Here is a 26,463-nt window from a genome sequence, read left to right on the forward strand (position 1 = left end):
ATATATACATATGTTAGTGTTTTTATGAGTATTCAAATGAGTAGGTCTGTCTCTTGTGCCTCCTCTCAGGCACCTTTCTTTCTTTTTGCTTTGCTAAATAACAATGTGTTAGTTTTTGTTTTTAATCTTATTTCATCCCTTAAAAGCCTATTTGTTTTCTAATGAAAGACAAGAAGGGGGTGGATCTGGATGGGATGTAGGTATCAAGAAGCTAGGAGAAGTAGAGGGAAGGGAAACTGTAATCGGGATATATTATGCAAGGGGGGAAAAGAGACCAATTTTCAATAAAAGAAAAAAAAACAGCCTATGTTGGGGTTTTTACCAAGGTAAAATAAAATTAATCCTATTATCATTTATAGAAAACATCCTCTCTATTATCAATGCTTCCCCAGGGCTCTGCTCTAAATACTTGTAATTTTGGAGCTTTCTTTACGGGAGAACCTAGTAAGATTGAACTCCGAAGTGAGAATCACAACCCTAGACAAAGTAACGAGGATTTAACTCCATACTGTAGCACAGGCACACCAGGGAACATGTGGGCATGCGCTCAAGAGTCCTCAAAGAAATACCTGATCAGTTCAGAGTTGAAAAGAACAAAAGGAGCCGGCCGTTAAAAAACGACTCTAATCAGTAATTCACTTCAAAGTCGACGGCGTTTTCAGTTCTCTACTGAGGGGTTTCTTTCTCACTCAAGGTCACAGAAAACAACAAACAAGGAAGATAAAGCACAACCCAGGAGGCGAAGAGGCTGTCTCTCACTTGGGAGGCCATATTAATAGTTGTCTGCCCTCCATCCCCTTCTGCACCCCTGCACAGGCCCCAGGCTCCAAGCTGCTGTCTTAGTCTCCAGCCTGAGCTAGCAACAGGAGGTTGGGGAACTGAAAAGCCGCGGAACCAGAAGCGAACGGGGCGGAGCGGAAGGGGGGAGGTTAAGAGAAGCGGAGGACCGGTAGGCCTAGTTTCCAGGCCGCGGTCGCGGTGGCGGGGTATGGAGCCTCTGCGTGTCTTGGAGCTGTATAGTGGCATTGGTGGCATGCACCACGCGCTGCGAGGTGAGAGCGGACAGAAAACTTCCCATTGATTCACTCCGGGCGGCAGGTTCCGGCTCTCGCGCCGCCGAGGGGCGGAGGGCGAGGCGGGACCTGGTGGCAGCCGACCTCGGTTGCCCTGGAAACCACTTCACCGCCTCCCGGCCCGCCCCTCAAGGCTGCGACTCCCCTATTCTGGCCCCAAGCTTTGTAGCCTAAGCAGGCTGGGCGCCCCAGAGTACTGTCTGTGAGGCGGGATCCTTGGGTCTGGGAAGTCAAATGAACCTAATTTGGTTCAGACAAAGTTAAGGAGAGAGGGGACCCCTTTGCTCAGTGCCAAGGCCCAAATTGTAGGCTGACTGTCTCTGAGCCTGGAGGAAGGCACGAAAACAGGAGGGGGTGGGTTGGAGCAAGGCGATAACTACAATTCAAGATAGAAATTTACTAGAATTAGTGTGTAGGGGAAGCGAAAAGGGGAGGGAGCATGGTTAAGTCCGTGGAGAGAAACGTGCCTTCTGCAGGCCTACACAGATGCCAGGGAACGGGGATCAAATTTTTCAAAGTGTGACATTGGCTTTGCAGTTTTAAACCTGTTGCTTGGTTTTAAAAGTGTGAAATAGGACTTCCAGAAAGAGACCTCCAAAATTAAAGACAGAGTAAGGTGCCTGACAAATCAGATTGCTGCCACTCTCCTTTTGAGACTGTTTAACTTCTTTGTTCATTTTTTGTGACATTGACTCAAAAACTCTTACTTTGTGAACTCCATTGCCATGTACTGTATGCTAGGCACTTACGCAGTGAAAAAACGTTGGATGTGTGTATGTCTGTTCTGCTAACACAAATATAAAACAGAAACTTCTCTGCTCCTTTTTTTTTAGTACCACAAGTAACAGGCCAAGAAGCAGTTTCCAGTGGATTGAGTTTGTACATGTTTTTCAACAAATATTGATTTTTAAATCTCTACTAGGTTAGAAATATTGCATGTTTCACTGCTTTTTTTCTGGTCTTTACATTCGTTTATCACTTTAAAATTAAGCAAATTAGAGAAACTTGTTCTATCTGCTTTATTAACTTTGCAGGGTCAAATAGTGTTTGCATTTTCCCCATGTCTTGAAATTTTTTGGTTGTGAGCCTAGACTTTAAAACGACTGAGCCATCTCTCCAGCCCATCTTGAATTTTTTTTAATTAAAATAATTTTAAAAGCCACTTAGTACTTTATTATAAGCCATACATAACTATTTAATTTTGAACTTGTAGATTCCTCCTATCTTTCCCCCAAACACAATGTGCTTCAAATAGATCCTTGAATGCAAACCTTGATTCTTTTTCTTAAAATGTGCTTATGAATTTTGGAATAATTCATCCAACAATGACGGTTAGAATCACAGTTGTTTCTTACCTGGACTATGAGCTGTTTTTTGCCTACCCAGCTGCCCTCTTGTCTAGACTCAGTGGGCTCCATGGACTTGCTGTGTTCCTTCACTTTTCTAAGTTACAGACTTTTCTGTGATACCTTCCCTCCATTCCCATCTTAGATTAGTTAATATATGGCCTATTAAGAGATTTCTGCCCTGTTATCGAAAGCAGCTTTTCTACTTTCCCTCCATCTTTGGTTTGATGTTTGCTTATAAAAGAGGTCATGATCATATTAATGCAAGTAGGGTTATTTTTTTGTGTGTGTTTATCTGTTTGAGGAACTTTGGTTTTAAATTGGTCTGTAATGAAGTACACTCTGGTGTTTTCTTGTATTTATGTAGCTAATAAAGATTGATAGCAGTGGCAGCAGGCTTTGAGTTTTATTACGATAAGACCTGAACTGAGTATGTAATAAGCTAGCTTAGTGTTAGAGCCAGTACCCCAACTTAGGTCTGTCTATCAGATCTTTTAATCATTCTCTGTTTCTATGATTGATTCCATTTACTAACTTACTTGAAGAAGAGCAGTAATAAGAATATTGAATGTCCATGGAAAACAATGAAGGAAGACACTCAAAATCTTGCTGTGATCTTTGTGTACATGGACACACACACACAAGGTACTTACACAGTGCATATGTAGCAAGTACTCAATACATATGGGGCAACTTATTGTTGCTCATGAATCATAAAGTTATGATATATTTATTAAAAATGACCTGTGGAATAAATTGATAAATATTTGAAGTTGCCTGACTGTTGCAGGATGTTTGATCAGACTGTGAGCCCTGAGATTGTTTTATTTATTGGGAAAACCAATTTCTAGTTATGGTGTGGCTCAGCCCTGTCACACATGTTTAATCAAAGAGCTTTCTGCTTGAATATTGTAAACAGGGTTAAATAAAGTCAAGAGACAGAGCAATTAACCAGTCCACAGGAAGTGAACATAAAATTATTAAGAAAAAATATAGAGAGTTAGAGGGAATCAGAAAGGCAGATAGAGAGACACAGGAAGTAGAAGGGAGGGACTATGAATTTGGGGATATTTGTTTGAGACTGGAGGAGATAGGGTGGACTTGTAGAACAAAACAGAGGAGGAATAAAGCTGGGTGCTTTATCTACTCTTCTGAGCTAGCAGGCTTTCACCCCAGCATCTGGCTCCCAAGCCTTTATTGGTAAAAATCAAATAATTGAGAGTTTGTTAAAAACAACACCTGGCCTTCCAGTGCTGCCTCTTTCTTTGAGAGATAAAATAGTGCTTTATTTTGAAGTTAGATGACTAATGGTTGATTCCATAATGCTTGTGTGAAAATTTAGAAGTTTTTTTTTTTTTAAAGCATTTCTGAGTGTGCATGCCTTTTCTGTGAGATGGACATGCATTGTGAGAATTGAGAAAAAGATGTAGGAAGTATAACGGTACTCAGTAAATGTTTTTTTTCTTTTTTTCTCAGTTAACTGTTTTTACTAATAATAATTGTGCCAACTATATAACATTTTTATTATAGGATTTGACATGCTAAGTTACTATTGAAAGTTGAATGCTTCCAAAAAGAATTAACTATTAAGCAAATAGAACTCAGAAGAACAAACTGAAAGAGACTTTTCAGAGGCTAGTTTTGGGAGCTATTTATGCGTGCTACAATAGTTGTTTATATATTAAATATGTTACACACACACAAAGATATACACAGTATGTGTGTGGCTGTGTGTGTGGCTGCTGGAAGAGGCCATTGGAGGTTGTTAGATTTCCTGGTGCTGGAGTTACGGGTGGTTGTGAGCACAAAACGTAGGTGCTAGGAACTGAACTGAGGTCCTCTGGAAGAGTAGTAAGTGCTCTTAGTCACTGAGTCATCTCTCCAGACCCTATAATTAGATTTTATGTCAGTTTTGATAGTTAACTAGAGGTGGAATACTGTTTTGTCCTCTCCTATAGTTTTCATTGACTTCTACTTTAATGTGTCAAGCATTGTGAAGTTATCGATTATTGAGAAGACATCAGCAAAGAGCATTGCAAATATCTTAAAGTAGTGGAACATTGACCAAATGGCTCTGTTCCCTCAAAGCAAACTTACAGAAGACGCATTCAAAATCTTCGTTGTTGAAGGCTGTAATCAGCTGGATCCCATGCATTTGTGTTACTTGTTCTCTAGTTACATAGCTTATTTCCTTTGAATTCTGAATGTGACCTTTAATTGATTCCTGTCTATAAAGAGCTGTAAAAGAACTCAAGAACAATGGCAATGGGTTTTTGATCCTACTGCACGTATTGGCTTTGTGGGAGCCTAGGCAGTTTGGTTGCTCACCTTACTAGACCTGGATGGAGGTGGGTGGTCCTTGGACTTCCCACAGGGCAGGGAACCCTGATTGCTCTTTGGGCGGATGAGGGGGGGGGACTTGATCGGGGGAGGGGGAGGGAGATGGGAGGCGGTGGTGGGGAAGAGACAGAAATCTTTAATAAATGAATAAAAAAAGAACTGTAACTTTTATTTATTCTTTTCATTGAGTCAGTGGAATCAAGTCATGCATTGAGTTACTGTTGTTTATATGTGTGTTCACAGCCTGAAAAGATGTGTTTTGAGGAGTATCTTTTGTAGTTTATCTTTGATATTTTCCTTTTATTTCTCAGGCTCATAACAAAAAGACCATTGAGTTCTTTTATTCTGATATCAATATCAGAAAAGTTGATTTGTTTGTTTACTTTGTACTAATTGTAAAACTAGTACATTTTCTGAGGTCATGATGGGGCATGCCTCTTATCCCAACTCTCAGAATATGAGTCAGGGGGATCAATAGTTTAAGGATCGCGTGGGCTCCATGTTGAGAGCATGGCTCTAAAATCAATTTAGACTTAATAAGACAAACAAACCAAGAAGTAGTTCATCCTCGCTGTCTTAAAAAATTGAATAGTGCAAAGAAGCAAAGATCCTATCTCCTGCAAATTTCATCACGAAGATAACCACTGATAACATCTGCTGTTTTCCCTGTTGTGATCTGAACAAGCGGCCACATGGACTTCAACACTCAGGTCCTGACTCAACAGGATATTCTGTAATTAGCTTCGGCGCTTTTACTTTGTCTCAGTAGATGTGGATTGTGTTCCCATACATGCATGCAGTTTACATGTATATCTTTTCATACTTGCTCACAGTTTTCTTTAGTACAAGTTTCCAGATAACTAGACCTAAAACCAGAAAAATGTGTGGACTGTAGAACTGAAAATATTACATGTTCCTTTAAAAATAGCAGAGATACCATTTCCAAATTGCTTTCTCTGTATTTATTGTATTTAGTATCTGTATAGAGGAATAGGGTATTGAGTTGCTCTGAATAAAGTTCCTGAAGTTCCTCCTCCCATACTTGAAGAATCCTTCCTCCTTAACTCAGTTTAGGACACCTGGGAAATGTTGATTAAACAATGTATTTTTGTTTGCAGGTATGTAGCCAGCTGACTAATCAGGTTGTTATGTTGATAGTACCCTGCCTTTTAAGCTGACATTTAAAATGCATTTCCTTGTAGGAGCAAAGATGTGTCCGTGTGCATTCACTTGAGTGGCTAGTAGAAATGTTTTCTGCAAATGACAAGACTCACCCCAAACTAGTTGGCATAAAAGTTTTAAACATACTCATCTAAAGGCTGCCTCTAAATTTGAAGTAGAACTTGAAGTAGTGACCCAAATCATGTCATTAGGAATTGGTTTCTTTATTTATACGTCTCAGTGTTACTCCATGTGGATTGGGTGCATGCACAGCCATCCTGGATTTTTCTGAGAGCTGGGGATTCGAATTCAAGTCCTCATGGTGTCAGAGCAAGCACTCACACCCAGTGAACCATCTCATGAGCTCCCCAGCCCTGGCCGTGCAGTTTACAGTATAGTTGTTAGGAAAGCAAACAGACAACAGCAGGGCAGGAGTTTTCCTCTTGCACCAATTTTCTGCTTCTCACGGTGAATTTGGCACTGAGGTCTGGGTCCAGAATGGCAGGTCATGAAAGATAACCTGAAGCTCCACCCTCTTTTCCTGAACACTCATTGAGTATTGGGCACAGAAAGTTTCATTAGAAGTTTTTTGTTTGGACTATCTTCCTGAAAATTAGACAAAGCATGCCATATTCTGGGGGAAAAGGATTGCTTAATCCTCCCTGTTGTCGCCTGTCAGGCCATGGGTTAATAGCAAGGCCAAGAAAGGTTTTGCTTTTCTCAGTGCTGTTCTGACATCAATTTTCATCATTTGTTACTGAATATCTGTAGTGGAGGTGAAAGCCTTCTGGTTACTATTGTAAAAGCTTTCTGCTTATGCTGTTCTAACAGTCTCTTTGAAATACTTCTGATATTTCTCTCTGAATAGTTACAACTTAAATTTTCTCGTTGGCCTAATTTCCTAGGTTTAATAATGATAAAAATTAAACTGTCATCAACACTACGTGGTCTGTAACTTTTCAGATGAGTGCTAAGTGGCCAGTGGGGTTTTTATTACTTACTGGATATCTCCTGTTGCTGGAGATTTTATTGACTCTATTTCATTTATTTTTAATAGGAGCTCTTTATGGGAGCTGTTATATATATATCCATTTCATTAATGAGGAAATGGAAGTTTAGGGAGGATGAGCACATTTCCCAATACTGTAGCTTGTGAATTTCAACATGGATTTCTCTTCACTGTTTCCCCACTGTGGAGTGCTGACTCTTTGCCAGGACTTCTGAGCCTGGTGGTTATAAACTCAGTATGGATGCCACCAGCCAAACACAGCTGTTTGCATTTAAATTAAGATGGAGTTCGAGAGAAATTTAGTTCCTTAGTCTTGTTGGTCTCAGGCTAAATGCTTCCTAGCTACCCATGTGTGTATCATATCAGACCATGCAAATGTGGAACGTTCGTATTGTCGCTCACCATAGAGGCCCTTTGGATGGAGGAGCTGCTTTTTGTGCCTGTAAGCCCCCTCACGTGTTTCTTTTTATACAGTAACTTGCCATCTCTCTCTCCCATGCTGCTTCTTCAGATCTTCTGTCTTTCTATATTTTGTTGGAAAATAATATTTCAGTTCTGAGATACAGTGTCAAGGGTGTAATCAGATCTCAGCCCACATATCTTAGCATATTCCTGCGGGGCCTTCTGCTGTACCAAATGGGGGCACTTAGTCTTCATTTTATGCCTTGAAATAATTTCTTAGAAGTGTCTAAACATGCAAACAGCTTTTAAAGAAATCCAGGAAATATATTTGCTAATAGCAATAAAAACATTTGAAAATGATTTCATTTATTTATTTTTTCATATTTGTTTGTATTTATTTATTGGTATATTTGGGGATACATGTGCCATGTGTTTGTTTGTGTGGGGCATCCATCTTCTCCCTGGTGTGGTCCCTGGTCCGTGTTGTCAAACTCAGCTGGCAGAGATGCCTTTACTTGTCCCAATTGCCCCAGTTAGCAAATATTTTAAATTAAAAGCCTTTACAGGTCCACTTCTACCTCATGTTTTATTCCATTGAGCTGCCACTCTGAATGAAAGAATAGACCTTCCATATCCTCATCTGATCCACAATCTCACAACTAGAGGTCAGTGTTAACATGCTACCTGATTAAATGTCTCAGGTGTGAGTCTGAGGCCAGTTACATATTTACCCAACTTTTATGAGGGCCAGATCAGAAAGTAGATGAAAAAGGAGACAAAAGTTCCTAAGAACTATTTATTTCAGCATGAACTGCTCAATTCTACACTTGATATTTCTCTCACATAGTAACTATGTATGAACAGTGTATCTGTTAGGCCAGAGAGGTAATGAACTTGCACCTTTTATGACCAGCTAAATTCTTCCTTACAGCTTTTCCAGAAAAAGGAGGAAAACTATTGCTATTCAAATAAACTTCAGTCCTCAGAAATGGAAACATGATGCCCTTGTCATTTCCATGTAGATCTCGCCTTACAACTTTGACAACAGTGTGCGTTGTGTTTCTCTAACCAGAATGTCTCACCTTCTTAAAAAACTGTGCTTCCTATTCGTAAATATGAAACCCAGAATAGTGACTGAAATGTCATGGATTAAACCCATGCACAGCATTGGAGCAAAGATCAGAAAGCACATCCCCTGCTCCTTCCAAAACCCTGCTGGGTTCCTGTCCCAGTTCTTGCTCCTTTAAGAATAATTCTTGGATCCCAAGTGAGAGCGCTCACAGGGGCACAGTTCTAGAGCATTCTTTCCACCTCGACATTTTCAAAACTTCTCTCCTGTGTATTTAAACTATTTTATTAGAGAATATTGAAATGGCTTTCATTGGAGTCCAGTTTTAGATGTTGCCATAAAAAGATCAACTTGCTTTTTTCATTGTTATATATGAGTTTAATTTCTCCTTAGAAGCATACCTAAACATTTGTTTTAAATACCTAAACATAACCTAAACAATGTTTTAAAAAATCAAGTTGAAGTTAGCGTCAGGAATGTGTTAGTACAGGATGAGCATCCTAATAAAAACAGTAAACGGTGAGATGCTCCAGAGTCAAAGACTTCTTAATCATCGTCTTGATGCCACACGTGGAAAATGCTACTCAATCTCATATGATAGATTGGAGTAAAAGAAATGCCCAGAAACCAAACATTTTATATACAATTGGGGCCAGAGGTGGTTCAGTAGTGGCTCACTGAGTAAAGGTTTATACAACATAATAAACAAATAAATAATGATTTTTTTAAATTAAAATGACCTCCAAGCTATGTGTACAAGGTTTATAGGAAGCAAATGAGTTTTATGTTTATAATTGGGTCCTACCCTCATGCTGTCTTGCTATGTATATGCAAATATTCCAAAATCTGAAACATACTCAGGTTTCAGATACCCTTCTTATGTGTGTTTGTGTCTTTCTATCTTCAGGAGGCTCTAGTTTTATAACAGTTTAAACACTGTGCTCCGTCCATGAGAACATTGCATTTGCTCATTGACTTTCGTAGTCCGTTCTCTTCTGAGAATTACTTTTCAGTTCATCAGGCTTCGAATCTCCACATGAAACACTCATTTGGCAGTAGCTTTTTGTCAGGTTTTATGTCCTCCGGATATATAATACAAGAGCATAAAATTACTTATTGACTATGGTATGGATTCAGCACATGATTAGATTTTCAGTCGACCTAAAAAAGATGAAAGTCATGCTAGCCACCTCCAGGCGATCCTGCCTGCTTCTGTGGGGAACTGCGAGCAGGCTGCACCATGGAGATTGCAATTTATCTTATTTAGCAAAGTTGAATTCTGAGTTCTCATAGTGATTAGTGACTTACATTAGTAAGTTTCATGATTTTTAAAATTAATCTGCATACCTTTTGGCTTAGAACCCTTTTTGTTTTAGGTTTTGAAGTCTTTCATGCTTTTAAACAATGATTTATAACCTCAAATATATCCTAAATCAAGAAACTAGTTATTAAATTTAAAGTCAGCCGGAGGCAGCTATCTGTAGTATTAAGTAGTCTAGTGCCCATGTGTAAGGCACGGAGGACTGTCCTTTTCCACAGACAGAAAGTACCTGGGAACACCTGAGTGATTTTGGGCCTACCCGACAGAATATTCACGTGGAGACATCTAAGTCCCTGTTTTCTCCTGAGCCTCTCTTTTCTAGGATTCAGTGTAAGGCTGCAGTGGCCTTCTGAGCATGAGAGTCTTTCTCTGCCTTTCATCCTGTGATCTGTGCAGCTGCTTGCTTTGTGAGTTCTAACTCCCTAGACCCTGGAAATGTCTGCACCAAGTAAAGCTGTTTGGTCATCAACAAATGGCTAATAAAGAGAGCTGTTTGGATCTACTGGTAATCTTGTTGTGCTAACCAATGACTTTCTCAAGTTTCAGATGCTTTTTATATTTAAATTTCCCCATGTTTTCTCCTGATTTTGGATATGGTCTATAACAACAGCCACACTTACAGAGTTCAAACTTTTAATTACCACCAAAAATATGTTCAGATTCTTTGAATTTGAAGCTTTGTTGAGAATGTGTTTCCTTAGCAGCAAGGTTTGCCTTAATCTGAGCCTCTCTTCCTCTCCAGTTTCTTAAGCTCTGTTAAAAATGTGTTGTTTTTAGGCTCTGAACTTTTTTCAATTGGACACTAATGAATTGACCTCATTTAAAAAATGAAACTCTAAGCATAGTGATTCTGTTGTGTGTAAGTTATATCTCAGTGAAGCTGTTATTACAAAATAAATTTATACTAAAGGCATTTTTAGTGGTATTGTGAATCAGCTTTTTCTTAATACAGGAAAGTGAGAACACATGGTCATTTGTTTATATAAAGTTCTGAATAATGGGACTTGCAGAGTGTATTATGTGTTCCTGTTTTTTATTTAACTTAGAAAACTGTGTTTGGCATAAACATGTGGCTTAATGAGAAAAGAAAGCTATCTCCTAAGGTAACTAAGAAAGTTGAAGTTAAGCTAGACGATGGTGTTTGCACGTCTTTAATCTGAGCACTTGGGAGTCAGAAGAAGGTGGATCTCTATGAGTTTGAGGCCAGCCTGCTCTACAGAGCAAATTCCAGGACAGGCTCCAAAGGAAAAGGAAAAGAAAGCAAAAGAAAGTTGAAGTCTTACTCTCAGCACTCAGCATGCTGCCAGAGAGAAAAACTGAACGTCGTGCTGAAAGACTCCACTCCCTGCCTGTTCCTCTTGCCTGGTTCTTTGCTGTGGGCTGAGATCAGGCTGGGGGAGAAAGTCAGCGCACTGCTGGATTCTTTATGATGGGCTGATATTGAAGATATTCCTTTTATCATTACAGAAAGCTGTATCCCTGCACACGTGGTGGCTGCTATTGATGTGAATACTGTTGCTAATGAAGTATACAAGCATAATTTTCCTCACACACAATTACTGGCAAAGACTATTGAAGTGAGTATATATTATTATCTTAATAATATAATAGCAGTGAAAATGCATATTACTAACAATTCCTAAATACTGGTTTCTGGTGGCTTAATTGGAAAATAAGTTGTGCAGATAAAGTTTTAGGAGAAGAATGAATGTTTTAAATTCTATCAAAAGAAAGAGTAAATTATTTAAAACACTCAAAGAGTGAGGTCACTGTTTGCTCTCTGATAGAAAAGACTGACAGGAACACGATTAGTTTCCATAGTGGAGATAGCAAACTGTAATGGTCACAGCCAGTTCCTAGCTATGCAAGACAGCACGTGGTAACATAAGGAAGGGTTCCTTGGCTATTACTTTCTGAATGCTCATTAGCAACCTTGTCAGAGTTAATATACTTCACCAATCACGGGCTCTGTTTTGAAATGAATATGAGCACTAGATGACCAAAACAAAATGAACTCAATAGTGTTTTTGGAGATTTTGTCTTATAATGCTTTAGTTAGGCTTTTTTTTTTTATTGTGCTTGTCTTTTGCTTATCTCTTATGGTTCCCATTTTTTGTTTATATGGGTTTGTGTGTATTTCTTATGCTTTTTCTCTCTTTTCTTTTTTCTCTGCATGTTTGTTCTATTTTACTCTGGTTTTTCTTTAAAAAAAAAAACTTTTATTATTGGCCTGCTTGTTTTCTAAAGAGAAGGAAGGTATGGAATTGAATGGGTGGGGAGGTGGGGAGGACCTGGGAGGAGAAAAGGAAGGGAAATCATAATCAGAATAAGATGGATGAAAAAATGTTTTTCAATAAAAATAAATAAGAACACCTCCTTTTTTTCCTATTATTTGTTGGTGTGTTTGTAAAAGAGAGACATTGTGCATACAATGGCACATGCATGCATTTGTGTGTGTGTGTGTGAGTGTGTGTGTAGGTCATGGGACAACTTGCAGGTATTGATTCTCTATTTTTACCATGTGGTTTCTGAGGACTGAATGTCAGGCTCGGGGGCGAATAAGTTCCTTTACCCATGCTCTTCCTGTGGAAGACTAGCAACAGCGAGTGTCTGCTGATGTGTGAGTGTTCTCACTGAGACGCTGATGGATCTAATGTAAGATTTATTAAAGCATTTGGGAAACTTTTGTTATCTCATAACTTTGCAGATAATTGTCACACAGTCCAGTAATTCCATTCTGAGCTGTTTATCCACAGGGCAGCAAAAGGAAACCCAACAGAGCCCAATATTTCTTACTGTGAAAATAAGGCCTTAACTTCTTATTGTAGAAATTTTACATGCAGAATTCTCATGAAGCTGTCAATTATGCACAGTAATGGCATCCCTGCGAAGTGTGCAGTTCGTATTATTTAGTTACATTTGTTTTCTGGATTAAACTTATTTGTTCAGAATGGATATAACAAATATTTTCTCTATTCCATAGCCTGCCTTTTTATTCCTTTAGCTGTTTCCATCAAAGAGCAGAAATTATAGTTATAGGAATTTTTTTTCCTGCACAGAACTTTTTTTAGTGTATTCGGTGAAACCTTTTTATTCTCCAAATTTTTCTGTTTTTTTTTTTTCCTTAGATTTGTAGGTTTGGGTTTTACATTTGGATCTATGATCCAGTCACACTTACTTTTTGCATGCAGTATGCAGAACGGGCTATTTTTTTTTCACCGTAAGGGAATGTAAAGTCGATCATTTGCTGAAGGGTAGTCTTTTAGTCAGTTCCCATGACATGTTATAAGGAACAGATCATGTATTTGTGGGTGCATCTTTGGGCCCTTTTCTCGGTAGGATGAATATATCAACTCTTACTTCAATAACACAAGGCTTTGATAGTGGTAGTTTTTAATAATATTGAATTCAGGCAATGTAAGTCCTGTGGGATTTTTGCCATACATACACAGGCTCTCTACTTGGTATAAGTGACTCTTGATCTTATGTAAAATCTGGAAGTTATGTCTTCTTAGTAACTGTTCTTTCCCTGGTAGATGTTCTTTGCTCCATCTCACGGTGTCGTGACTGCTGTGTGCACAGACTGATCCCAGAGGTTCAGTGGGACAGCTGTGCAGATGATGTGCTTCCTTCATCCCGTGACACAGTCACCTGACCTCTTTCCTGTCTCTCCTCCACTGTTTAGCTTACTTGGTTCTGTTTGGGAATTGCCTCCCTTCACTGCTGTCTAGAAATAATTACTTAGCAGAAAGCTGTGGCAATCTTGAGATCCTACTTTAGTTTTTCAGTCTCTTCCCTGCAATGGTAGCCTGCTCTAACAGAAGTCTACTGTGTGCAAACTCAATAGCACTTACATTTAACACAGCTTTTTAGGGCTTCTGAGGTTGTTTTGGCTTCGTAAAAATGAAGGTAAAGTTGTTAGAAGTTAAACTCTTATAGAATTTCATTGTAGTTGTTCATTGCCAGGATCTTTCAACCTTTCTATCTCCTCTTCTAAGATGATCTCCAATCCTTGGGAGTGCACACATGCACACACGTGCAAGGGGTGGGGGGCAAAGGTCTCTCCCTTAAGGCTGAGCACACCATAGTCTTTTATTTGTCACTTTAGCAGGGCAGGAGTAGCAGGTCCTCACCCAAGGCCCACCGTCTGTCTAGATATGGATTCTTGGCCCCGACTACAGTGTGAGGTATGATAATAACTAATAAGGTGCCCAGCATAAGCTTCATGGCCAACCAGAATCAGTTTAGCCTTCTCGTCATGAAAGTAGCAGTATAAACACATTCAGAATAAGAATACCCAAAATATGTAATTCTGAATTGAATGTACAGACTTAGGTAAATTTAGGTTTTATAATTTCTCTGAGATAGCAAATGGCAGCACCGATTATCTTATTAACAACTTTTATTACAAAATCAAATTTAATATAAATATTTTAAAGTAGATGTAACCAAACATAATATAAATCAACAAATTCTTATTATTACTACTGATTGAATATTTTACTTTAACAATTTAATATCCTGTCTGTTCTACTCTTTAAGAGAAATGATGAGAAACCATGTATATTTGTGCCTATTTAGGTTCCCAGATATATGCTAATAGAAACTTAAGGAATTGAAACTTTAATTATATTTCCTTGCTAGTTTTAATAGATATGGTAAATCATTATATATGCACAGTCTATAAAATTATTGGAAACAAGAAAAGGGGCTGGGGGAAGCAATTCTAGCTCACTCAAAGGAGAGTCAGTTCATTAATCTGTGTGTTTGTGAGGGAAAAAAGAAGACTATCTTTTTGTTTTATAGTGCAGGAAAGAAATAGGAATTTTTTTATATATTTGTATGGAATATAGTTTGTATGTACTCACATAACCTATTCTGAGCAAATGGCATATTCTTCCCCCACATTCTTACTTTGTGTGAGCTGCTGGGCGGGGCAAAGCACATCGCCATGCCATACAGTTGATGCCCAAACTCACTGCAGTGGCTTGGTGCTCTTCCACCACTGTTTTTCAACCAGTTTACTGTTTGCCCTTGTGAGTTTGACTTTTCCAGTTAACATATGCAGGTGAGGTCATAAAGTATCAGCCAGAGTCTAACTTAGCTGAAAACCCTGATTTACCTTGTGTTTCCTTGGATCAGCACAAGGTGGGGGCTGTCTCCCTGCTTAAGATATGAGGACAGGGTGAGTGGGAGGCCAAGAAGTGGAAGAGTGCTTGGTACAGAGAGAGAGGGGCGGGGGAGGAAATTCTTCTGGTCTCCTCCTCCTCTAGCAGACACTAGCAGGTGACTTGTGACAGGCGTTGTCAAATGGAGAGAGGAAGTCATTTAGGATGGCGCACGCTGTGGATCGGGGATGGTAACTAGAGTGCAAGAGCACGATTGTCCATGGCAGCAAGATGGTGCCAGCAGCGCCCTTCAGAGACTGCGATACGGTCCTGGCTGTGTACCAGGCCGGTCTCGAGGAAGGCAACTTTATCCACAAAGCCTGCCAGAAAAGTCTTCATTATCATCCATGGTCGGGCTGAGATATAACACAGATTCCTAACCAGCGGCGGAATTCCTTAATCAAAAAGCTGTAGATGAAACCAAAGTACTTAGCTAGCAAGTGAGAAATTACTAATGACCAGTGTGTAAATGTCACAAGCAGACACCTTATTGGGCTTGCTCATTGTGTACAACAATGCCTGCCAGGTAAATGCTACTCAGAAATAGTAGTGGATTGATTTATAAAAATTGCTAAATGAGCTAACATACTGTACATATAAAGTGGGCAGAGAAATGCCATGAAAATGCTGATAAAGGATGAAAGGGTTTAAAGCTGACAGCAGATAAATGATTGAATGGTAATTGATGCATAAAATACTCTCACAGGGCAGGACAGGATAAGGCATAGCCAGCCATGAGTTTTCATTGTTTATCAGTTCTACCCTACAAGATAGGAAAACCATTATCTTACGAGTACAGACTCCGTAGTTACAAACGAAACATAAACAGGTTTATCAAAACTTATCGGAAGGATGCTCACAGTGGACCCAAAGTGGGCTTTCTCCCAGAAATGCACCAGTGTCAAAAGTAAGGACTCTCTTGATAGGAATTCATGAGATCCTTCTGGAAAAGAGGAAACTGTGTCTGAGAGTATTCATAAAATTTGGTGTTTTTTACTGAACATTTTAATCTCTTGTAATAAAACTAAAAATTATAAGCACTTCTCAAGATTTATATGTTATTTCCTGGCCTTATACATGTCACTAACTTTTAATTCAGTGGCTACAGCTGACATGTTCTCGATTTCACTCACCCTTCATAGAATTCAGAGCATAAACTTTCCCACTTTATCGAAATACTTAATGCTTGTTAGAGAGTTGTTATAATAACTAGGGAGGTTGTGATACTGGGCTATTCTTTTTGTATTTCTGGCCAAGAATGCTTAATGGGAATTGGCAATGGAAACACTGACATGTATTTCTTATTGTTGTACGTATATGTGTGTTTTTATATGCATGTGTAAATGGAACCGATTAGGGGTCATTTTAATTACTCTTGTCTATTACTATTACTCTGCTAAGTTGACATAGTACTAAGCTGACCGTTCTGGCTATTCATTCCATCACACTTGTGAAACAGAGACGCACATTGATAGATGGGTGCTTAAAGAGTCCCCAGACCTTTGCCAAATATGGTTACTTACAAAATAAAGTTCTACCTGGTCAAGTCCAGAAACAGCAGTGTTACACCTGAGACCTCCTAAAGGGACAGGTGTTGTGGAGGAAGCCACTGTTTTCCTGACAAGATTGCTTTGGGAAATGGTGTAAAGCACAGTGTTTGGCAAACCTGCGATGTCTGATTCCTTAGTTCTAATTGTTTAGTACTTCCTCTCTTCATTCTGTGCATGTTTTCTTTCTTCCAAATGTTCATTCCTTAGGGTATTTCACTGGAAGAGTTTGAAAAGCTATCTTTCAATATGATTTTAATGAGCCCTCCCTGTCAGCCATTCACAAGGTATGTATGATAAATATTCTCTATTAAGGAAGAGTTGGTGTGGGTTGAGGAAATAGCTCAGTAGCAAATACTAGCCTAACATGTATGAGGCCCTGTGTTCAAATCATCACACACGCACACACACATCCCTCACCACCAATAAGAAAAGAAAGGGGAGAGACAAGAGACAGAAGAAGGAAAGAAGGGAAACAGGAAGAGCTTAAGACCATAGCTGCACGTGCACAGCTTTAAAGCACTTTGTAAATGTATCCTTTCCTGCACTCATATTATAATCCAGCATCAAGATTGGAATTGACAGTTACAGTCAGAAGAGCAAAATAATTTGTTCAGTAGTATATGTTTAATACTGTGTTATAGGGATATCTAAGGTACATTTATTTTTGTTTCAAATTACCTTAATTCCTATAAAATGTTGAGCATTCAGAGCCAATTCTTATCAGTGAAACTGAATTTTCCTCAGAAATATTTTATTTGTAAATTACTTATGTAAAAAATTGAAAGCTAGTTTAACATATATTTGCAAATTGTATATTTCTCAAAATTAATATGATAATTCAGATTTTTCATAGCCACATTATAATTTCTAATTTCAGATTTATTTAGTAATTTCTAACAATGTGTTTCAAGGAATGTCTTAAAACAAATTTATTTTTTCTAATAAGATATATTGTTTTTAAGTAGCCACATTAATAGAGTCTTAATGTTACTATTATTTTGTAGGAGAGAAACTGAGGCATAGAATGTTTAACTTTCTTATGACTATACAGTTAGACAAAGGTCAGAACCATTATTTCTTAATTATTGATATATTTTGTATTAATATGGCTGGCTGAAGTGTTATATATAATAAATATTTTGATTTAGATGAATAATCTTGTGCTGTAACATCTTTGAACTTGAGGAAGCTTGTCTCCCTGAGGGTTCTTATGCCCATATGCCATGTAGTGTGTCTGATGCTGTGGTTCCTGATCTTTGGAGTTTATAATTGAAAGGAATGGCTCATAAATTAGTGTTACATAACAGTGACATTTGGTACTGTAAGAACCCTGCAAGACCACGAGAGCACTGAGGAGAAAGTGGCATGTGTCATGCCCAGAGAGAGGAATTCTTTCAGAGTTTCCATTTGAGCTGTGAGGAAAGCGGGGTGGGAGTTTATCGGAGAAGGCAGAGGACACCCCATGGGAAGGTAGCTTTAAGCATGTGGGGCGTGTGGCCTAGTATGCACAGAGCAGAAGTCAGCCCAAGGATGTGTACTGCTGCAGTGGCCCAGGGTCCTCCCTCTTGCCATCTTCTCTGTAGGTTAGCCTAACTCCAGCTGCTGCTGCAGCCCCGATTCCATAGTTGATATCTGAGTGGAAAGGGAAAGAATATAGAACTGGAGATTTCTGAGGAATCTGTTTAAGACCAGTTTAATCTCCAGTCTTTAATCTCAGACCCGCTGATAGATTGACAGAGATGTCTCGTAGCTTAGGACCATGAGGCTACTAAGCACCGAAGTGAAAACCCTGACCCTCTGGTCCTGTTTTCCAGACCCCATCCTAGTGTTCCTTTCTATTTGAACTTTGGCCATGCTGTGAACTTTGTCCGCTGTGTTTCCTAGCCCAGTGCTGCCTGATTCCACGTGCGGACCCTAGGTTGTCTAAACCCTGAGATCAAGGGTCTGTTTACACCGGACAAGATTATCTGTGTCCCTTCTTGTCCAGTCTGCTTAAATGATGGTTATCACGAGTGTCATCTACTGCGATCACCACCTACCCAGCCAACTTGTTTTCCTTTCTTTTCTGTTTTGTTCCTTATGGTAAAGATCAACTTATTTGAATTCTCTTAACTAACTAAGTCTTTTTGGTATCATTATGTAAAATTTTTGATAAACTTCTTTTGTGTTTTCTTTGCTTTTTTAGAATTGGCCTACAAGGGGATATGACTGATCCAAGGACAAATAGCTTCTTGTACATTCTAGATATTCTCCCAAGGTAATATAGATTTTTGCAAACTTACCTTAAATTTAAAGCTATGAGTATGGAAGAATGTAATGCTTGTCATTCTGTAGAGGTTAGCAGTTGCCACATGTCCCCTTCTTCTGTCACAGTTAATAAAATGACAGCAAATGTTTCAGAATTGCATGCTTGCCTCCACAGTGAGTGACAGAGCTATCAGGAGCCACCTAAATTTGGTTGCTGCTGCTCATTCATTCTAGTCATGCAGATGTTGCCAGTGCTGGTGAACGCTGCCATCGGGGCTGAATGGCAGCCTGTGAGCCATGCAGAAGCCCGTGAAAGCCAGATTATGAGCTATGCTTCAGTGGAAGTTAACTCTTCAGGTGTGAACTTGTTCAAATATAGAATATCTTGGGAAAAATGAATACAATAGGATTTAAAATTCATTTTTTTTAATCTAGAAAATTACTTAAGCCTCCATTTCTTACAAGTTGTGATTTTCTTTTTACTTCTTTGTAATGAAATATTTGTATTTCTATTTGTTTTGGCTTGTAGATTACAGAAATTACCCAAGTATATTCTTCTAGAAAATGTTAAAGGTTTTGAAGTATCATCTACAAGGTAAAGCATATATTTGTCTTGCACATGTCCCAGACTTGGGGGAGAAGAGATAGGGAGAACTGTGGTCAGGGTATAATATATGAAGGAAGATCAAAAATATTTGCTATATTGAAAAATAAATTAAAAACAGAATGCAATTTCTCAGGTAATGACTTGGGAGACTTGTCTCTAAATGGCTTTAGTAGCATTGGGTTTTTCCTGCTGATGAAGTGTTGTGTGTGTTGTTATAAAAGGATGCCATGTCTAAGCAAGGGCTGGGTCTTTTCTCTTTGCAGAGAGCTGCTGATACAAACGATGGAAGCCTGTGGTTTTCAGCATCAGGAGTTTCTGTTATCTCCGTCCTCTGTAGGTGTCACAACTGCAAACCTTTAGATGAGTGATCATTTAAGGACTTCCCCACCCTGGGGAATTGGATGTAATAAACAATATAGACCTATTTTTAATATTTCATATAAGTGTTAAATTGACTCAGACATGACTGTTACTTTCTGAAGAATACAGTCCATGCTTGTTGATTTACCTGTACATAAAATAGGTTTATTAAATTCCATGCATCTTTCTTTTTGGAAAATAAATGATTGTAGGTTTTGAAAATAAAGGGAGTTTTACATGTTTGAATTAGGTGTCTTGTGTGCAGTAATGCTCAAAGTAGTCCAAGATTGAAAGCAAAGTGGACATATTGTTTATAATTCCTTGTTGTTAAATGACATTAGATTGCAAGCACTGTTTTCATTTCATGTAAGAAATCAAAGCTATTTGAAAGATTGATGTTGTAATTGCTGCTGTGTTTGCCATTCCTTTTAGTTCCTCATCATCGTTAGCTCTATTATATAGCTCTTTGTGCACAGATGAAAAGAAAATCTAGTTTAAAAATTTAATACATAAGTTGTCAGAACTTGCAGTGTAACTGATCTCTTTAACTTTATTTCTGATCATTGCCTCTTCTAGAGTATAGTACATCCTCCTCTTTAAAAGTAAAAGTAAGAATAGCAAAAATATCTATATTTGAATTTAATGTACTACTATTTTACCACTATTATATTATCAATAACATACAGAATGTCTATTTCTTCTTGTGAATTATGACCTATGAATGCATTTGTCTAGGAGAAATATCATTCACTGAAAGATACAGAGCAGCAATGTAACTGGCTTAGATTATTCTGTGAAGAAGTCTTCCAAAAATCAGTAGCCATATTTGCTCTGGCAGAAATGAGGTGCTTATCTGTCTGCATCTTTATGCTGAAGTTGCTATAAATCTTCCAAATTTCATATGGTAACTAGCCTTTCTGTTTTGCTTGCAGCTTGGTATTCCAAACTCGAGGCTACGATATTTTCTCATTGCAAAGCTTCAGTCAGAGCCTTTACCTTTTCAGGTCCCTGGTCAGGTATTGTTGCTGCTGCTGCTATTACTGTGTACTCGTGAATGAATCTCGGTCTGCCAGTTTTTTCTCAGTACCTACTCAGGGCTTCTGTGCCTATAGAGTTTATAATACAGGTCATCTTCATATCCATCTCCAGGTCTCTGTTTCTCCTGGTGTTTACTTTTATCTCTCTCTTCTCTTTGGTTTACTTTTCACTAAGCTAAATAGAGCTAAAGCTCACAAAGCTTTGTAAGTTTGAAAATTTTCATTAGCATTGTTATCCCCCATAACTTCCAGGACCACTGACTTTTACATTTGTATTTTTTTTTCCACTTAAAGCCTTTGATTACTTCTGATAAAATATAGTGTACTGTCTTTAAAATGGCCTGTTTAAACATATTTATTATACTTTCCATGATGCCAATTTTATTTATCTTAATTGGTTAAAATGTAGTAATCATGTTAGTATAAGCTAACATCAAATTCTCAACTGCTAAGCTGAGATTCTTGGTAAGTAATTTTATGTTTTCATAAGAAATGAGGAAAGATAACAGAGTTGCAGTGGCTCAAAGAACTTTGCTCCACATAACTGTCCCCAGTACAGCTCAGAAGCCAGTAGGTCGGCTAGTGAAGTCTAGTCACCATTTTGACTCTCCAGTGACAGATGTTCTTAATGTATGGACAGTTTCAGAAGCAATGTGAAAAGTGTATTAAGGAAGACTTAATCATTAGAAATTCCTTGAGTATTTTTCTCAGTTGTAAAATAGAAGTATATGAGATTATGAGTTTCTATATCAAATCATGCACACTGCCCACCCCACCCCCACATGAATATTCTCAGTGAAAAGCACTGTGCATTCTGTTTTCTAATTGAGTATGTTGCAACATTTCCTTTTTAATGGAGGAGTTTGGTAATCTTTATTTCTCTGTACATTTTCCAATGTCAGCATTGCTTTTTCAACTTCTTTCCCCCTTGTGATGCTGTGTTTATATTTTGTGAGCTTTTCCATTAATAAGTACACCAAACAGGAATTCCATGAAATAAATCCTCTGCAGCTCACTTTCTGTATGGCTGTATGACTAATAACTTCTGACAACAGCTCATGTAAATACAAGCAGACCACTATGTTTATCTTTTTAATGTCAACCTTATAAAGGCTAAAAAGTTCCCACATGTTCAGTTGATATTATTGATTTATCTCTTATTTTAAATAAAACTTTTGACAATTTTTATTTTTTAATTTAATGCCAGATACTGATGGAGTTTCCTAAAAGTGCGACTATACAGCCACAAAACTGTTCAGTAGTTGCAGAAAATAAGCTACGAGCGGAGAGTCCTGAACCAAGCACCTGCTTTGATAGCAGCAGCACACAGTGTTCAGGAAAAGATACCATTCTTTTTAAGCTTGAAACTGCAGAAGAAATTGGCAGGAAGCACCAGCAGGACAGTGACCTCTCTGTGCAGATGCTGAAAGAGTTTCTTGAAGATGTTGACCCAAGCCAGTACTTTTTACCACCAAAGTTGTTGCTGCGATACGCTCTTCTTTTAGATATCGTTAAGCCCACCTCCAGAAGGTCCATGTGCTTTACCAAAGGGTAAGGTTGTATCTAAAATAATCATGTTTCATAGCTAGTCTTTTAGTTCTCAGAGCAAGAAGTGTTTTATAAATGTTTCTCTTAGACTGACTTTTTTCCTAATTGCCAGTAGAGCACAAGTGAGCATTCCTGGCGCAGAACATTCTGTGCACCACCCACAGAGCGTTCGTGGAAGACAAGGCCATTTGCGAATGACCTTTGTATAGCTTCAGTACTTGTCTTAGCATGATTTCTGCAGTTTGTGAATTGGTAATCTTACATTTCTTTCTCTGAGACACATCAAACCTCAAGAGTGATGTCTATTACTATATTGAAAGAAATTATATTTTAGTTTAAGGAAATAAAATTGAATCATCCAGTTACAGTTTAAAATTTACTTGGATTTTTAAATAGATAATGAATTCTCATGTTCCAAAATTCAAAAGTTACTAATATTATAAACTCCCTACTTCATCTGTCTCTTGGCCATCTGTGTCTTTTACCAGCCTGTGGTATCAATATACTATCTGGCCTTCCAAAGTGTTGTTATTAATATTGCTTCCTGGGATGAACATTAAAAAAAAACTTCTCACCATGGCAATAATACCCCTACTACTAATGCTCCAGCCTCAAACTTAAGCATGATTTCACCAAAGTTCACTCTTGAGAACCAATGAGTTTATTGGGCTTCTTTCCAGAGCACAGGTGAGAGGTTACCTAAGGGGTGTAAATACTCCTGACTCCCAGCAGGCTGTACCTGGAAAACCTTTACACAGTAAGGATCATGGCTTGCCTGTATCTGCACAGATGGAGGGTCCTTTATCTACTCTTCCCTGGCTATATACTCTAGCTCTCCCCGACGCCATCCACAATGAAGGCAGAGTTGCACAGCACAGTGGTAGGGAGCAGTGGATACTCTACAAGGGACAGAAGCAGTCAACAGGCCTAGCTGGGGCACTCTTTTCGTAAGAGGGCAGAGATGAATTTCCAAAATGGTGGCTGCTGGCTTAGAGGAAAGCCACTCATAATCTTCCTTGGATATTATTGCCATGGTAATATAAGAATGCCTTTGATGTTCATGGTAAAAGAGGAGTATAATTTGTTTTGTTAATTACCTATGGTTGAACATTTAGTGTTTTATTTTGGGTTGTTTCTTGAATTACAACATTTTTTTGACAGTTTTTAAAACTAATGCTTAAATGAAGATGCTAATAAGAAAAAACTGGGTTAATGAAAGTTAAACTTAAGTTCTTGTGGTATCAGGGAGCCAAAGATTTTGGATGCTGAGAAGAAATTATAATTTGGGCATTATAAAAATAATAGCAATATATTTTCATCTATATATTTGGTTTAATGTGGCAGGGACCTTTGAAATATAGTGTGTACTTCCTAACAAGGAACATTGCAGATATGACAATTGATACAAAAACACTAATACAGTGTTCAGTGGTGTTTATGCAACTCAACTGCCAAGTTTAGTTTTCAGAAGTTTAAATAGAATTATGTCTTTTGTTTTATTTTAAATTAAAAAGCATATTTCTATGATACTATCTAAGAATTTTTTTTTTTTTTTTTTTTTTTTTTTTTTTTTTTTTGGTTTTTTGAGACAGGGTTTCTCTGTGGTTTTGGAGCCTGTCCTGGAACTAGCGCTGTAGACCAGGCTGGTCTCAAACTCACAGAGATCCGCCTGCCTCTGCCTCCTGAGTGCTGGGATTAAAGGCGTGCGCCACCATCGCCCGGCTTCTAAGATGTTTTAGAAGAATATAAATTTATGTCATTTTAGAAATATTTTATCATGTAAAAATAATTTTAGAAAGAGATCTCTGGCTAGTATACTGTTTTTAATAAGCATAAGGACCAAAATTAGAACCCCAGAACACATGTCAAATATAGCTAGGTATGGTGGCATAGATCTGCAAACTCAGCTCTGGAGAGTGAGACCAGCAGATCCCTGGGCCTTGCTGGATGGCCAGCTTAACTTATTTGGTGTGTTTGATGCCAGTGAGAGAGCCTGTCTGCAAAAAACATTGGGTTGTGCTTGAGACATGACACCGAGTGTTGTCCTCGGGTCTTCACACACATGCATGTACATGCACACCTATATATACATACACAGTCACACAGACTCACAGAGAGAGAGCGTGCGCGCTTTGGCATTAATATACATCAGGCGCCATGTATTATTAATGTGAATTTTTCAGGTATGGAACCTACATTGAAGGGACAGGCTCAGTGTTACAGACTGCAGAGGATGTTCAGGTACCATGTATGTTTTTAAATTTAAACTTTCTATTCAGTAATATTATCTTTAATATTTAATTTAAGAATATTAAAATATTTGAAATGTTCAGCTGAATGGCTATATAGTTACTGATACACACATTCTATTTTCTGTGGTGTGATTCTTTTACTTACTGAGTTTCTTGTTAGCATTGTGAAATTGACTTTGTTAGTTTACTCAGTTTTCTGTACATTTTATAATTTTCTAATTTTTATATTTACTGATGTGTCTTAGGTTCCTGATTAGTTCAGTAGAGTCTTTGCTTTTCCAAGTCTGTTGCCATTATTGAAGCAGTGATCCAGCTGTTCACAGAGATAGTCACTTGTATGTTCTGCTCGTGTGACATGGCAGATGGCTTGTTCACTGCCCTCCAGCTGCCTTGCAATGGTAAGTCTGGTCATGCAGTATTTTTTAATTTCTTGTGGATTTTTTTTTAACAGATTGAGAATGTCTTCAAATCTCTTAATAATTTGCCCCCGGAAGAAAAGATAGCTAAGTTGTCAACGCTCAAACTGCGATATTTCACGTCTAGAGAAATTGCGAATCTGCAGGGATTTCCTCCAGAATTTGGTATGTGAGATCCGTGAGGGTCACAGCTTTCCTTTATTAAAGCTCTCAGCATTTCAGTAGGACCTCACATGTGTGTTTCATGAGTGACTTCGCCAGGACAGGTGAGTTTGTGAACCCCCTCCTGTGTGCTGTGACAGCTTTGGGGTTTTCCTGGCTTGTCTTCTTTTCAGTCATGTCTCAGTGAAGGCGCTGAGCCTTGTCTTCTAGTATTCCCTCTCCTTTAGTCCAACTGGGAGTCAGCCCATTCAGGAGGAGGGCAGAATGTTGATGACTGACTCCCTCGGGCAGTGGATAGGATTCGTTTCTGTTTCCATCTGTGTTTCCATAGGTCTGAACTTGGTAACTAACCTGTGTATGGTGGGGGGGTCCCCTCAATTTCTCCCCTATATTTTCTTGTTATTTTTATTAACTCAGAGCCTCAAGTATGCTGCACCCAGCTACATTCCCCTGCCCTTCCTTTTTTTTTTTTTTTTAAGTTGACCAGGCAGTCATGAGCCTGCTTTTTAGCCCAGGTGGTCCTTGAAGTCATGATCTTTCTGCCTCAGCCCTCTCAGTAGCTGGGATTAGTCTATACTAACAGGCTCGGCTAGGCCCAATTGGCATTTTCACAGTAAGAAGGTAAAGGGTGGTTGAGTTAACCAGTTGTTGGATAGGGGTTGGATTTGAGGTTGATTTTTACTTGAGTGAAGACACATTATCAGTTATTTGTCTTTGTTGTCTACTATAAGGAATGTGAGGGCACTCAGGAGCATTAGGGGATCTACAGCAGGGGAACTGACAAACAAAAGCAGAGATAGAGGGAAGGCAAAGTCCTCACTTCACTGTAGTGCAGGAAATCCAGGGATTAGTGCCGTGAAGCCTGGACACTGCCCTGTGCTTACTGTGTTCCCAAGCCCTTCCTGTCCCATTGCCGCCAGCACTCTAGGTCTAAAACATCCATGTTTTCTTACACCAAGGGCTCAGAGTGCTCCCCATTCCTGGCTAAACCGGCAAAGGGAAAACTAGACATGCCCAGCAAGCCTCCAGGACTAGGAGGAGGAAATCCACCTCTGAGAACTCTGCTTGAGGATTTGAATATTGAAGGGAGACTTTTAAGTCCAGTAGAGTTGTAATATTGATGTCTGTTTGTGAGGTGAATAATAGGCGAAAGAGGTTGGGTTTCAGAGCCTAAGTAATAAACTTACAGACGAGGTCCCTTGTACACTGACAGCAAGCCGGCCATCCCATTTAACTGCTCTCAGTGTTTGCTTCTGTGAGCATACTCACAGCAACCAGGCTTATTTTCTACTCCCTGTCCTTTAAAGGCTTATCATTGCTGCAGTTTATGTTTATAAATTTGTATATTTTATATATATGTATGTATATGTGTGTGTGTTTGTGTGTGTAACAATA

At 38.7% G+C, this 26,463-nt stretch overlaps 1 protein-coding gene across 2 annotated transcripts in view; it reads left to right on the plus strand.

Annotated features, from left to right (window-relative positions):
* Positions 1 to 851: 851 nt before the first annotated feature.
* The window catches only part of Trdmt1 (tRNA aspartic acid methyltransferase 1), a 31,486-nt gene continuing 5,874 nt past the window's right edge, over positions 852 to 26,463 (plus strand). The window contains exons 1-10 of one of the 2 annotated variants that reach the window (XM_050144804.1): positions 852 to 1,052; positions 11,189 to 11,298; positions 16,647 to 16,723; positions 18,625 to 18,696; positions 19,216 to 19,281; positions 19,557 to 19,626; positions 20,586 to 20,669; positions 21,898 to 22,241; positions 24,422 to 24,479; positions 24,942 to 25,071. In XM_050144804.1, coding sequence (XP_050000761.1) covers positions 989 to 1,052; positions 11,189 to 11,298; positions 16,647 to 16,723; positions 18,625 to 18,696; positions 19,216 to 19,281; positions 19,557 to 19,626; positions 20,586 to 20,669; positions 21,898 to 22,241; positions 24,422 to 24,479; positions 24,942 to 25,071 — 1,075 coding nt within the window. In that variant the 5' untranslated portion in view covers positions 852 to 988. The remainder of the gene's footprint in view (positions 1,053 to 11,188; positions 11,299 to 16,646; positions 16,724 to 18,624; positions 18,697 to 19,215; positions 19,282 to 19,556; positions 19,627 to 20,585; positions 20,670 to 21,897; positions 22,242 to 24,421; positions 24,480 to 24,941; positions 25,072 to 26,463) is intronic. The other variant, XM_050144803.1, reaches the window with a different exon arrangement.

This window comes from Alexandromys fortis, unplaced genomic scaffold (assembly GCF_014885135.2).
Source record: "Alexandromys fortis isolate MF-2015 unplaced genomic scaffold, M_Fortis_MF-2015_v1.1 scaffold_52, whole genome shotgun sequence".
Lineage (NCBI taxonomy): Eukaryota > Metazoa > Chordata > Mammalia > Rodentia > Cricetidae > Alexandromys > Alexandromys fortis.